Source organism: Marmota flaviventris, chromosome 14 (genome assembly GCF_047511675.1).
Source record: "Marmota flaviventris isolate mMarFla1 chromosome 14, mMarFla1.hap1, whole genome shotgun sequence".
In the NCBI taxonomy this organism is placed as follows: Eukaryota; Metazoa; Chordata; class Mammalia; order Rodentia; family Sciuridae; genus Marmota; species Marmota flaviventris.
The window spans coordinates 85,345,458-85,359,751 of record NC_092511.1 but is presented as its reverse complement, the minus strand read 5'-3'; the positions used below and the strand labels follow the sequence as shown (position 1 = coordinate 85,359,751).

General features: G+C 46.7%; 1 protein-coding gene across 2 annotated transcripts in view; it reads right to left on the bottom strand.

Annotated features, from left to right (window-relative positions):
- The window catches only part of Tbc1d8 (TBC1 domain family member 8), a 110,990-nt gene that overhangs the window by 23,126 nt on the left and 73,570 nt on the right, over positions 1–14,294 (bottom strand). For both annotated transcript variants that reach the window (XM_027950672.2, XM_071601834.1), the window contains exons 5-8: positions 12,600–12,840; positions 4,080–4,287; positions 1,930–2,127; positions 1,202–1,375 (exon numbers count right to left, since the gene is read on the bottom strand). In XM_027950672.2, the coding sequence (XP_027806473.2) occupies positions 1,202–1,375; positions 1,930–2,127; positions 4,080–4,287; positions 12,600–12,840 (821 nt within the window). The remainder of the gene's footprint in view (positions 1–1,201; positions 1,376–1,929; positions 2,128–4,079; positions 4,288–12,599; positions 12,841–14,294) is intronic.

The following is a 14,294-nucleotide window of genomic DNA, read 5'->3' as shown; positions in this document are numbered from 1 at the left end:
ACTCAGTGCGACCCTGTCTCTAAATAAATACAAAATAGGGCTGGGGATGTGGCTCAGTGGTCGAGTGCCTGAGTTCAATCCCTGGTACCAAATAAATAAATAAAATACACCCACACAAATACTAAAGTAGCACAGGTCAGACAGGAGGATGGTGGACTGGGGGATATTAGGGAACCCTGGGGTACTGAGATGATGAAGGCAACTGCTCAAACACAGGCCAGCTCAGGTCATGGGGGAGCAAGAGGCATCACAATTTGCCCTGAGCTCCCTGACAGCCAGGAGGAAAATCTAAAAAGATTGCTCTCAGTATCAGAAATAAGACAGACACTATTTCTCTAGATGACTGAAAACATTTTATCCCTTGAGGGCAGGAATGGTTAGGGCTTTTAAATAAGATATTTACAAGTGCTTTTAATAATCTGCATTCTCCAGTAATGGGAGAAACACATAAGCCTAATATTTTCCTGCACTTAGGAAATTGTTTATGAATTTAAGAAATAATTTATCTATTGACATATTTATTGTTATGTAAATATGCAGACATATATCAATATATGTATAATATATATAAAGCAAATGAAAAGGTTCAGTGTGGATAAATAAAATTAACAATGATTACACAGGAGCCTCGGTGACAGAGAAGCCACGTGGGGTAATGAAGTCTGCAGCCCCACCTGGTCCCCATGGTTGTGACATTGCCAGTGCTGTAGTCTCTTAAGTGCCTTTTGTAGTCTATTTACCAAACTGGAGTCTCTTTGCCTCACATTTTCCATATAAAGAAAAAACTATAAATGTAGCAAAAATAATTTTAGTATTTAGAGGACAGGCGATCCTTTGTTCCCGAGGACACACAGTGGGACCCTGTGATGTGAAGTTCACGGGCGCTACTGGCTGGAGGGAGCAAGGCCTGTTGTGGAAACCCACAGAGCCAGCATGGCCAGCTGCCCAAGCCCACACAGCAAGACAGCACAGAGCCACTGGAGGACCTGGGGAAAGCCGGCTCCCCCGCTGCCTGAGCCCTCAAGGGACCCTTGAATCTTATGCCCATGAGGAGAAGAGGTAAGAGGTGCACGTGCTGCCCCAGGCCACCGGCCACCTCTCTACCCTACTCCTCGGGAGCTGGTGCTCAAGGTGTCGCACCCACCGTGGTGGTCACTGCCCAGCCACCAGTGGCACAGCAGGCCAGAGCGGCCTCACCCACCAGACGGGAGTCGGGGCTCTGGCTGCCCGACTGCTGGAAGACGGCGGTCAGGGGCCCGGGGTGCAGAGGTGAGCTCTCGTCTTCATGCTCCTCACTGCTCTGAGAGGACACTATTTCGAGATCCCCAAACTTGTGGCCACTGCACAAGCTTGTCGAGTAAAACACAGGTGACGTCTGTCCAGCCAAAAAAACAGGAGAGGAAAACGTACACCATCATTAGGTATTAATTAAAAATGCATTTTAAAAAATATATTTCAAAGAAAGTTCTAGAAGGTGAGGCCCTGGCAGACCCAGGTCTGTTTCTGCAGCCATCCCACCATAAGGATGATGGAGCACCTTTCTCAGCAGGTTATATCTGTTCCCATCCAGGGTGTGGCAGCACCCCGCAACCTGCGAGGAAGGAGGGTGCCCGACAGTCCCTCCAGCCCGACACCAACCTAGGCAGCAAACCACCAGCCCCACAAATCGGGGGGCACCCGCTCAACCCTACAAGCTGTGGGGCGACTCCCAGCAGCCCCTGTCCTATGTAATACCCACGCAGGACACCCAGCACACCAAAGGTGACACCAGATTGATGCCCCTGGCCACCGGAGACCAGTCATCTCCAACACATTCTCCCTCACACGCGAATGGTCACCTTTCTACACATGCGCTTGGAGCCCATTGCCCCAGGGGTGTGAGAGAGGGACTGTCACGTCAGGAAAAGCCACCATGCTGCATGCTCCTACCATGTCCTCGTCACTGGCTGAGGTGTCATAGTGCACAGGGTGGTTGGCGTGGACCTGTTTCAGTCTCTCAAGCAGGCCCTCCACCAAGTTCTCTCTGTCCTTGAGCTCGATGAACTGGAAGGCCATCTTGCTCCTGATGCTCACAATGATGGGGTTGGGCAGCAGACTGGTGTCCTCCATCTTCTCGATACTCACTACCTGGTGCAAAAAGTGGCGCACAAAGGGGAGGTGCTGAGAATGAAGCTGACCATGCGTTCTGTGCACGTACAAGTAGGTAACAACGCCTCTCACCGTTAGGTATGATTGCAACACACTAACGAAAAAACTGTCTTAAAGACACAGAAGTACTGAAAAAACAAGGGAGGCAGGCCTCCATGTACATGCTCATAAATTATCGTAAGATAGAACAATGGCAATAAGGACCTGGTGCCAAGGTTTAAAAGTGTGCAAGGAAGCATCTGTCACAATCACCAAAAGGTGGAAGCAGCCCAACCTCCAGGGACAGAGGAATGGATAAGCAAACCATGGTGCAGGCTACCATGGAATATTATTCAGCCTTCAAACAGAAGGGAATTCTAACATATGCTACAAGGTGGATGAATCTTAAGGACATTATGTAATGGAATAAACAAGTCACAAAGTGACATGCTGTATGAGTCTACTTACAAAATGGTTAGAAGGTAAATTTTATGCTATGCATGTTATCAAAAGTATTTATTTATTTATTTTTTACTATAGAAGTCATCTTGTGGATTTCTTGCTCCACTGATAATAATACTTGCAAAATGAAGACATCTACTGCAGAATAATAATATCATGGTGGTGGGAAATCATATGAAGGAAAAAAAGTTTTCTAAAGAATCAGGCTCAGGGGCTGGGGTTGTGGCTCAGCGGTAGAGCGCTCGCCTCACATGTGCAGGGCCCTGGGTTTGATCCTCGGCACCAATAAAAATAAATACACGAAATTGAGGTATTGTATCCAACTACAACTAAAAAATAAATATTTAAAAAGAAAAAAAGAATCAGGCTCAGGACCTATGCTACAGGAAGCAAGACCCAGAGGTCTTGATGTGTACGGCAGCTGTGGCACCATCTCAGCAGAGATGCCTGAAGCCAAGGACTGAGTGGCTTGGATGTAGCAGTCAACTCAGGTTGCCCACCCTCCCATTTCCAACAAGAGAAGCATAGCCCCATGGGAGGGACTGGAGCCTCATAAAAGGAAGCATTTTTAAGTTTTTAACTAAAGTTCCAGGAGAGTATGAAAGCCAAACAATTTGCCATGTATTTTCAAAAGGTGAAGCTTTTATAGTTTGCCTTTTTCTTTTTTCCTTTTTTGGCAACAAAAGGGGAGGATCCCTTCCTAAGAGCTGTTGGAAAAGCTTTAATTACTAGGCATGTACTTTTTAATAACAGCTTCATCAATAATGTGGAGGTTGGAGTATGCTCTTCTTCCCCATCACTTCTAGGCAACTTCCAGGTTGCCATAGCAACAGCAGGAAAAACAATGGCCAAATGGGTAAGGGTGTAATTCAGGTCTTCTTCCCTCCTAAAGCCTGGTCATCTAGATATCCATCTTTAGAAGGTGAGACAGTGCAAACGTCCCCACTCCCTGTTCCCCATCTCACAGCCCAAGTTGCTCTGGCTATGATACGGCTTGAGTGTGTCCCCCAAAAGTTCTTGTGTTGAAAGCTTGGTCCCCCATGGGGCAGTATTAAAAGGTGGTGGAACCTCTAAGAGGAAGACCTAGTAGGAAATAGCTCTCAGAAGGGATAGGGGACCTGGTTAGTTCCCACAGGAGGGGCTGTTATAACAGAATGGTCCCTCCCCATTTTCTGGCTTCCTGTCTTACCATGTGATAGTTCCTGTCTTACCATGTGATCATCCTGCCTCTGGGATACTGTCCACCATGAGGTCCTCAGTGGAGTTGACCTGGCACCACCTTCTTGAACCTCAGGACTGGGGGCTAAATAAGGTTTTTCTTTTGTTTTTAATTTTTTTTTTTTTTTTTTTTTTGGTTAGTAAGCGTGCCCAGCATTAAGCATTTTGTTTTCGTTTTAGCAACAGAAAATAGACTCCATGACACGGGTTCAAATGACAAAAGGCCGCCTCAGAGGTGCACAGTAGGTCAAGAGGTGAGAGGCAGGGTCTACCTCTCGCAGCGGAAGGACGACATGGCAGCAGCCATCTTCTCTGCTGGCAAAGCAGATGTAGCTGTCAGAGGCGAACATCCGGCCCGCAGTGTGGCAGCGACTGAAGGGTGTCCAGAGGGAGCAGTCCACCACAGCACGCAGCTTCTCCTTTCTTGGCAGCCGGAAGAAGGCTCGGAAGAACTCGTTCTGTGCTCTGGCCTCCAGGTCCCTGGGGACAGGTGGGGAGATATCAAAAAGAGGTGGAAAAATGAGCAGAAACAAGACTGAAAAGAAAGACACTTTTGAACTCAATGCACAGCTTGACAGTTTAGTGACTGGAAAAAAAAAAAATGTCACACCCCTCCAGAGCCTGTCAGCCCCACAGCCATCCAGATTCATAGCCAACCTTCTGAGCAAGTACCAGGAGCAGGGCACACTGTCCCCACCAGGAAGAATTCCATGAACTCCTTCCCGGTTTGAGTAACTTTGAGAATTACCACAAAAATGGCAGAAAATCCAAGTGTGGAAAAGTCAGATGATAAGTGTAACAGGTGTCGGTGAAGAGGCGGGGAAACTGGAGCGCTCACATGATGCCAGTGGGAAGGTCACATGATGCATGCACCCTGGCAAACAGCCAGAACCCACAGAGGCTAGAGTGGACTCACTGCCTACCTGGAAAACCTCCTCCTGGGTGAGCATGCCTAACAGAACTGAGAACTTACGTCCATGAATTGCACCCAAATATTCATACAGCATTATTCACAGCCAAAAGGTGGAAACTACCCAAATGTCCATCAGCTGATGAATGGATAAATAAAATGTGGTACCTCCCCTAAAACAGGGTAGATATTACTCAGCCATCACAGGAAAGAATGAATGGAAGGAGCTTGGGAACCTTAGGCTGAAGGAAAGAAGTCAGACACAGAAAGACCACGTGTTGCCGGATTCCATTTATAGGAAATGTCAACACAGGAGTCGACAGAAAGGAAAATAAGGAGTGGCTGCTCATGAACATGAGGCTTCTTTAGGGGATAAGAAAATGTCACATTGCTGTGGTGATGACTACAGGGTCCCCTGGATACTGTACAAACCTGAACAGCACCCTCCAAAAGGGCTAATTGTTCATATGTGACTATCAAAAATGGAGCCGATGACTGGATAAAAAAATGTGGTGTGTATATATATATATATATATATACACACACACACAATGGAATATTACTCAGCAAAAACGAGAATAAAATCATAGCATTTGCAGGTAAGTGGATGGAGTTAGAGAAGATAATGCTAAGTGAAGTTATCCAATCCCCAAAAACCAAATGCCAAATGTTTTCTCTGATATAAGGAGGCTGATTCATAGTGGGGTAGGGAGGGGGAGCATGGGAGGAACAGAGGAACTCTAGATAGGGCAGAGGGGTTGGAGGGGGAAGGGAGGGGCATGGGGTTATTAATGATGGTTGAATGTGATGATCATCATTATCCAAAGTACAGGTATGAAGACATGAATTGGTGTGAATATACTTTGTATACAACCAGAGATATGAAAAATTGTGCTCTATATGTGTAATAAGAACTGTAATGCATTCCGCTGTCATATATAAATAAAATCAATAAATAAAGATCACACATTGCAATTAAAAAAATATGGAGCCTGCCTTTTCTCCAGAGGAGCACCAGGGAGCAGTTCACACGCTGCAAGAACAGAAGGCGAGGTCCCTCAGGATGACCCCTAAGTCCCTGAGAGCCATCACGTCCAACACATTTACATTTAAATCTGAAAAAGTTGCCCTCATAGCAGGCGAGGGCAGAACGGTGGGAACAGGGCCTGGGGAGAGGACGACCAGTGGTTTCGAGTCAGAGAAGGGGCAGGAAGTTCAGGTGTGTGGGAGCAGAGCAGGGGACCACAGGTACCAACCCCACGCCGTGCACTTCAAAAGCTAGACGAAAGGATTCTGATTTTTTTCACCCTAAAGAAATGATGTTTGAGGAGAAAGTTATGTTTGGCCTGATTTAAACTTCACACAACGTATAGAAGAATTCAAACACCAGAGGATTTCGTATACACACGTACAATTCTTATGTTTTTATGTATCCATTTAAAATAAATTTAAATAATCCAAATAAAGTGAATTGGATTATTTAAATTTATTTATGTTGTCCCCAAAACACACTGGCCACATGGCTTTAAGGGAAGTACAGTGGAGGCTACTCCTTCACACGTCTTACAGATGTGCTTCTGGCACCAATGAATTCCTCCCTCGGGGGACAGTTTCCTTTCCCCTCAGGAGATGGTGGAGCACACAGCGTGAAGTGGCACTTGAAGAAGTCATCAGCACAAAGCCGGCAGCTCGACCTGAGCTAGAGGGGCAGGGGGGCTCCTATCTGCTGCCACCCGAGTCCTGAAGTGAAGAGCGAGGTGTTCAGGAACCTGAGGCCTCCTGAGGACGGCAGCTTCCTTTCCAGTGCCCCTGCCGCCTCAGCTACCAGCTTGGTTCCTGGGCCTCTCTGTGTCCTCGGGGCAGCTGGGTGTTCTACACACCCAGTGTCCACTGTCCCTCTGGGCACATTTGGTAACCAGAGACCAGAAACCTCCAATACAAAAAAGAAAGCAGAAGAAGAACTTACAACCTGCTTTCTTCCCCTTTCTGTAGAAAGCAATCTGCTGCCACTTACTAAGCATGTGGGATACACATAGTGACATTTCTAGCACAAGTGAAGTGAAACAGTGACCTGGTGAGAAAGCAGCTCTTCGTGGAGACCAGAGACCACCCTTTAAGTTCCCAGGCAGGTGGTAGTTTTGATGCTGAATGTATCAATTCCCTTTTCTGAAACCCAAGCTCACTAGCCACAACTTGCCTCTCAGACCTTCTGTACTTACAGCCTCTGCTTCTCCTCCATAGACAAGCCCACACCCCAACACTGAGAAGGTGGAGCTGACAGATCTTCGAGCCACCGCAGAGGCACCCCCAGAGGACAGAGCAGCTGTAGCCTGGTGCCTGCAGTGCTGCTGTGTGCACAGGACAAAGCTGTCACACCAGGAAAGCTTCAGCTGAAACCAGCACTAGAAGGTGCCACAAACCACCCTGACTTAGCACACACCACTGGATGAGCCTGTAATCTCAGTGGCTCAGGAGGCTGAGACAGGAGGATCACAAGTTTAAAGTCAGCCTCAGCAAAAGTGAGGCGCTAAGCAATTCAGTGAGACCCTGTCTCTAAATAAAATCCAAAATAGGGCTGGGGATGTGGCTCAGGGGTCGAGTGCCCCTGAGTTCAATCCCCAGTACCAAAAAAAAAAAAGGGCTGATCAGAATGTGAAGAAACAACTGCAAGTTTGTTGATGCTAAAATTAATACATATAATCTCACATGCCAATATGCAGGAAGTTCTAGACTACTATGAATACCTTTCAAAACCCCAAGTTTAATTTCTAAGACTTCAGACCCAATAAACTTAGATGAGATAATTCACTTGTTTTTCTACAAATCCAGACAATTTGTCCCTAATGGTATAGGTAAACATGAATAGAAAACAGGTTTCCTTTCTCTTCTTCCATCAACCTTAAAGAATGCATTTAGGAAGAACTCCATCTGGGTCTCACATGCCAACTCTCACTTCATCTCTGGGCTCGGTGCACATACATGAGCCTGCTATATGTCTGCCTAAGGCTGCGTGGAGGCCAAATGCTTCCCAGAACTCAGGCTGTGCTGCAGGCTGGGGCAGGCCACCTCCCCTGTTAGATCAGCATTTAAGTATTTCCCATTTGCACACTAGATGAGATAGCTGAGCCACCACCCCTGCCCTTCTGGAATAAGGGAGGGCCAGAGGTCCTCTGAGGTCAGCCTGCTTCCTACAGGACACACAGAGGTTCTTCCAGTGGCTCTTAATTATGTACCCACCCCAAATTCATGCACTGTGCACTTGAACCCTGGGAAATGCCAAGGATAAGCAATCCAGAAACAGGCAGAAAGCCCAGCCACACGTGGTGTTCCTCAGAGTCCTAGTCGGCACAAAAGAGTCTCATTTATCAAATGTGTGTGGCTCGAGACGTCTTTCCTGTGATGGCAGATGGCAGGATGCTGCTGCCATGTGCCCCCTTGTACAGCACACGGCGGGGAGCCCAGGACCACTTGCAGGATGGGACACAATGCTCACCTACCCTCAGACAATGGGTGCCATGTGAAGGTGGCCTCCAAGGACACCAGAGCCCCCTCAATTACTTTGGAAATCCCATCCACACCTTGAAGAGACCAGGACCTTGACAACATAGGGCATCTGCTGTGGTCTAGATATGAGGTGTCCCCCCCTCCAAATCTCCTGTCAAAGCAGGAACATTCAGAGGTGAAATGATTAGATTGTGACAGCTGTGACCTATTCAGCCCCTCCTACTTTGAATGGACTAACTGGGTGGTAAGTGTGGGCAGGTGGGGCCTGACTGGAAGAGGTGGGTCACTTTGGGCTGCCCTGGAAGGGTACATGTTCTCTGTGTCCCCTTCCCACCTTCCTGCCATTCTCCTTTGTCCCCCACTAGGCATGGCCTCTTCCATCTGGCCATGCTTCCCACGTGCTAACAACGGAGCAGTCCTTCTCCATGACACCCTTTTGCCATGATGTGCTGCCTCATCTTAGGCCCAGAGCAATGGACTTGGCCATCTATGCATTGACACTTCTGAAATCATGAGCCCCAATATCCTTTTCCTCCCCTAAGCTCCTCTTGTTAGGCATTTTGGTCACAGGGACCCAAAGCTGACTACACAGAATCCGTACAAAGGTTCCGTCTTCATGATCTTCCAGCCACCCTTCCCCAGAGACGAGCACCTGAGCAGACCCCCAGCAGCTTCAGAGCTGTGGTGGGGGAGATGTGGCCTTCCCCCGAGAGGTGGGGCTGGCAGGGCTCAGGGGCCCCAGAGGTGTCTTACTGCTCATGTTCACAACAGCCAGATAGAAGAGGACATGGCTGGTGAGGGAGGGGCCAAGGAAACTGGCAGGAAAGGGGATGGGTAGGCGGGGGAAGACTAAAGTGGGGTGCAAAACCTGACAGCCAGGGATGAGGGTGCACTGCTGAGGACACTCACCCCTGGCGGCCACTGCCCGCCTTACACACCGACAGAGAGAAGGTTTACTGTGGGGAAGTTTCCACTCACCACACTGAGTTCCTCCAGCATTTCCAGCCAGTCGGAACAGATGAAAGCAGATTCAGGAGGATCATCACCTCCACACCTCCTCCCCCAAGACAGCTGGGCATCTCATTCCACCCACCTTTCCAGCTTCAGGATATGTTTTGTTTAGAAACATCAGGATCAATCCACTTATCCCCCAACCCCTCCCCTCGGTCCCTCTGCCACCTGTGCTCTGGGATGACAACCTGAGAAGCCCGGGGCCAGATCACTTTGTACTGTGAGCAGCGGATGAGCCCTGAGCCTGCAGCTCTCCCTTGTCCCATCCCAGGACAATGACACACCAGCTCATGCTCTCAATCCCCTGCATGTATGTGCCATGCTCTGTCCTGGTCCATGAGTCCCATTGGAGTGACCAAGGGACAATGGTGACTGATGGGACATCAGATGCTGCCTTATCTAGTCCGTGGCCCCATGGGCACTATTTGAAAGCTGTTATCTGGGATGGAAAGTGAAAGGGGACCAGCCACAGAGGGCCTGGGGGGCATTCTAGCATGTCTGCTGCACCCTGAGCACGAAGAGCCTGTTTTCCTAAACTTGGAGACCTGGGCTCTCCTGGCAGGAGGCCACATGGACTGTCATTACCTGTTTAAACCAGCGTCACCATGACAACGGCTGCAGAGGAGAACCAGCACAGGGCTCTGCTTTGGGAGGAAGTCACTGACCCGGGGGTTGACAGCTGGGGGCCAGAATCCCACTCCGAGCCCCAGGGTCAGCCCTGGGTACCGGTGGGCACTCCAAGAACCTTTGTGTCCTTTTCTCTAACAGAACCCAGAGTAGAAAGTGGGGGGAGGTTGGGGCAGACTTGTGGAATTACCCTGAGTTCTGCAACGAGAATGAAGACTGCCGGCACCGACCATCTTCCTTCCAAAACACGTGATTTGCCAGAAGGGAGTGAGGTGCTACAGATCGTCCATCTTCTCCTTTTTTCCTCACTTTGCCCCAAACCCAAAATGCCACACCTGAAGTGGAGCTTCAACAATGGCGAGGACATCACCTGAATCCTGCTGCCTGTGGGGCCACCAGCACACACTGGCCGTCAGCTGTCAGCTGGCCTCCCACGCCTGACACTAGCACAGGAAAGGATCAGGCTTTAACTAGCGGTGGGTGTGAGCCTCATTATGCGTACACCCCAAACTCGCTTTCTCAGGCTGCTAATGTGTGTGCCTTTTCATTTTTAACAGAGCTTTGTCAGCTGGAGTCAAAGGACTTGGATACCAACTATCTCAGGGACACAGGAAAACACACAGGACAGCATGGCTGCCACCATACTGGGTTGTCTCAGGTGTAGACCATATTAGGGGTCCTGGAGCCAAGAGGGACATGAGCCCTTGGGATTAGGAATCAAAACTAAATGTCAGAGCCCCAAGAGTCTCTTTCATAAGGAAATGACACCAAGAAACACTCCATCTTCCAAAAGAACCGTCACATCATCAGAGGTGACCCCAAACCATGTGGAATTCATTGGAATCTTACCAATTTTGAAAAAACAAAAAGAAATCCACCAAGAACATTTCATTTTTTTTTCTTTTTGCTCACTTGGGGCAACACATGATCAGTTTGAAATAAACATGCAGAGCTGGAAGGGATCTGAGGTCTTTCTGAATACACTAAACGCTAAGCATGGCTGCTGTTCATGGACCACTAATTAGGAAGACGCACCCCTCCCCCGCCACGTTCCAAAGAAAGTGCATGTGTTTAGGGAATAAGAGATCTTCTGTTCTTTAAGTGATTCTTTGTATTAACACTAAACACTAGACCTTACAGCTTTGAATGAACTCACTGCAGGTTGAGTTGAGCTTATTAAAAATGCTTGGGACCAGGAGAGTTTCAAATTTCAGAGTTTTTCAGATTTTACAAGATTTAGGTGACTTTACCAGTTGAGTATCCCCAATTCAAAAATCGAAATAAAAAATGCTCCAAAATTAGATTCCAGAACATTTCAAATTTTCAGATTAAGGATGCTCGATCTGTCATCATGTCATCTAGCCCACGTAATGCAGCTCAGAAAAATCACGAGATTCTGCTGATGGCCCTGCAAAGACTCTCAGATGCTGTAGGACTGAACCGCCTCACAAGCAGAAGCAATATAGCCAGTGTTTTCCTCATCTCCTGGAATAGTTTCAAGAAACGTCAATTAAAAAAAAAAGGGGGGGGGGCAGGAATGTTAAAACAGATAAACATTTTGTAAAGTAAATGACTAACGTGTCTTTAAAAATTAAAAATAGAAATACTTGATCTGGCAATTCCACTTCTGTGTAAAAAAAATACTCCAGAGAATTGAAAGCAGGCGTCAGAGAAATTAGTGCCATGCCCACGCTCTCTGCAGCATCATTCCCAGCAGTCAAGAAGCAAAACCAACCTAAGTGTGCACGCGCAGATGAGGGGATCAACACGATATGGTGAACACATACAACGGATTATTTTTCAGCCCTGGAAAGGAAAGAAATTCGGACACATGCTATGACAGAGATGAACCTTGAAGACATTATATTAAGTGAAATAAGCCCAAGGAAAAAGTTGAATGCTGTCTACTTGTGCAAGAGATCCAGTCGATTTCACAGACAGTAGGAATGAGTGTTGTCAGGGGCTGGGGAAGGGTGAGCAGGCAGTTAGTGTCTAGTAGGTAGAGTTTTAGTTTTACCAAGTAAGAAGAGCTCTGGAATGGGCAGTGAGAAAGGTCATGTGCCAGTGCGGAAGTACCTAATGCCACTGAACTGCAACCTGAAAATGATGATGTTCCCATTATAATGACTAGCAGTCTCAGATCAGTAGTGATTCTGTAACTATATCAAAAAACTTTAGCCAGAACAGCACTCAATGGTTGCTCATTTCTCTAAGGACCTTTCATAACAGTTCACCTTGATATCAGTACTGCAGTTAGTTGCCCAGTTATGATCCACAAACCTGAAATCAATGTCCAGCTCAAACACCATGTTTTGAACTTCTGAAGATAAAGCTGAATTCCTTAAAGTGACATGGTAAGCAACTACCCCAAGAATCTCCAGGACTGGTGTTGACCTGGGTCAAATTGTAAAGAATACTGGCTTATTCTATTGATGACAAAAGTATCAAAATAATTTCAAGTGATTTAATATGAAAAGATGAGGGCTGTGGTGTAGCTCAGTGGTTCGGCCCTTGCCAACCCCGGGGCCTGGGTTCAATCCCCAGCACCACAAAAAAAAAAAAAAAAAAAAGATTCCAATGCAAATACTATGCCTTTGCCATTTTATCAAAGAAACTTGAGCATCCACAGAGGCTTGGAACCAATGCCCTGGGGCCACAGGGTAAAGACCTCAAAATCTAGGCCAACCAAAGCACATGAAAGGCCACGCAGTTGAAGGACACCTTGGGACTGAAGCTGTACCTCTTGGTGATCTGGCTTGGCTCCTGCAGATCGGGGTCCAGGTCAAAGGCTTCATTATCCAGCAGTCTCCGGAGCGTCACATCTGCCAGCTGCTCCATGATCTTAAAGACCTCATCCAGGTTCAGAAACATGGAGAAGTCGCGCTCCTTATTCTGCGTGGTGATTCGGATGGTGTCCGTCAGAAAGACATTGGATGTCCTTTCCAATTTCTGGAGATCAACCCAAGGGATGACAAGTTTAACTGAAAGAGAAAAGATGCAAATTCAGATTGCACCATAAAATCTGAGCCAAACTGGAACGCATCAGCAAGTAACAAGCCAAAGTCTTATTTTTTCATTGAAGCTAAATTGCAAACGTCTTCGAAGCCAGCACAGGGGAGAGGAGCACAGAACTGCCTGACAGCTGCTGGTGGAAACCCAGCTCACGTGCCAATGGTTTTCTTAAAAATAAAATGAACTCTCCCAGGTTGCCGGCTACTGTGTACTTTCAAGGAACATCATTTTGGGATACCAACAGCATGCATCTTCAAAAATATTTAAACAGTCATGCAAAAGTTTCTCAGCACAAACGCTAGTTTCAAAGCAGCATTCACAGATCAAGGTATAGGAAAAAGGAGTGTGAAAAAGGATTATTCATGATCTCCTTTACGGAAACAGGTTGACATGTAGTCTGTGTCAGATGACTTCTGTTGTGCTGTGAAGACAGTACAAGCAGTTTTTATAAAATTCTAAAGTAATACAGCACAGTCAGGCATAGAGTGTGTACCTGCCAGCTACCCAGGATCCCGAGGCAGGTGGGAGGCTTGAGCCCGGGAATTTCAGGCCAGCCAAAGAGTTTGGGCAACAAAGAAAGACTATCTTTTAAGAAAAAGAAAGTAGGTGCTGAAATGTGGCTCAGTACTAGAGCGCTTGCCTAGCATGTGTGAAGCCCTTGGGTTTGATTCCCAGCACTGCCAGAAAATTAGCCAGGTGCCGTGGCACACACCTATAATCCCAGGGACTCGGGAGGCAGAGGATCCCAAGTTTGAGACAAATTAGCAAGACCCTCTCTCAAAAAAAACAAAAACAAAAAACTTTTTTTAAAAAAGGGGGCTCAAAAGTTGAGAGCCCTGGGTTCAATCCTCAGTTCTACAAATAATAATAAAGTAATATTGTACAGTAATACAATTTTAAATATTTTTAGTTGTAGATGGACACAATACCTTTATTATCTATTCATTTATTTTTTTATATGGTGCTGAGGATCAAACCCAGGGCCTCATACATATGAGGCAAGTGCTTCACCACTGAGCTAGAACCCAGACCCCAGATAATACATTCTTAAATATTCTATTCCCAGAACTGTTTTTGATAAAGTAATGGGTAGTGGGCTAATGCAGAGGAAAGGGGGAGAAGATAAAGTCTTGCATCTGATAGCTGACTCATCAAAGAGAGAGAACTAAGTTGGAAAACATGATTAAATATTAGAATTCATTAATTTTTTCCAAATATCATCATCCTAACATGATTAGGTTTAGTGACAATCATTAGTGTCCAAAAATAATTCATTTCCTTTTCAAGTCAAAGTGGGAAGGAATGTCATATTTCTAACATTTCTCTCCATTTATTTAGCAGCACCATTTTCAGTGCTTTTAGAATTTTAAACGGCCTCATTTCTATATCGGGCCTGAGAATACGCTTTCCCAGCTCTTTCTGG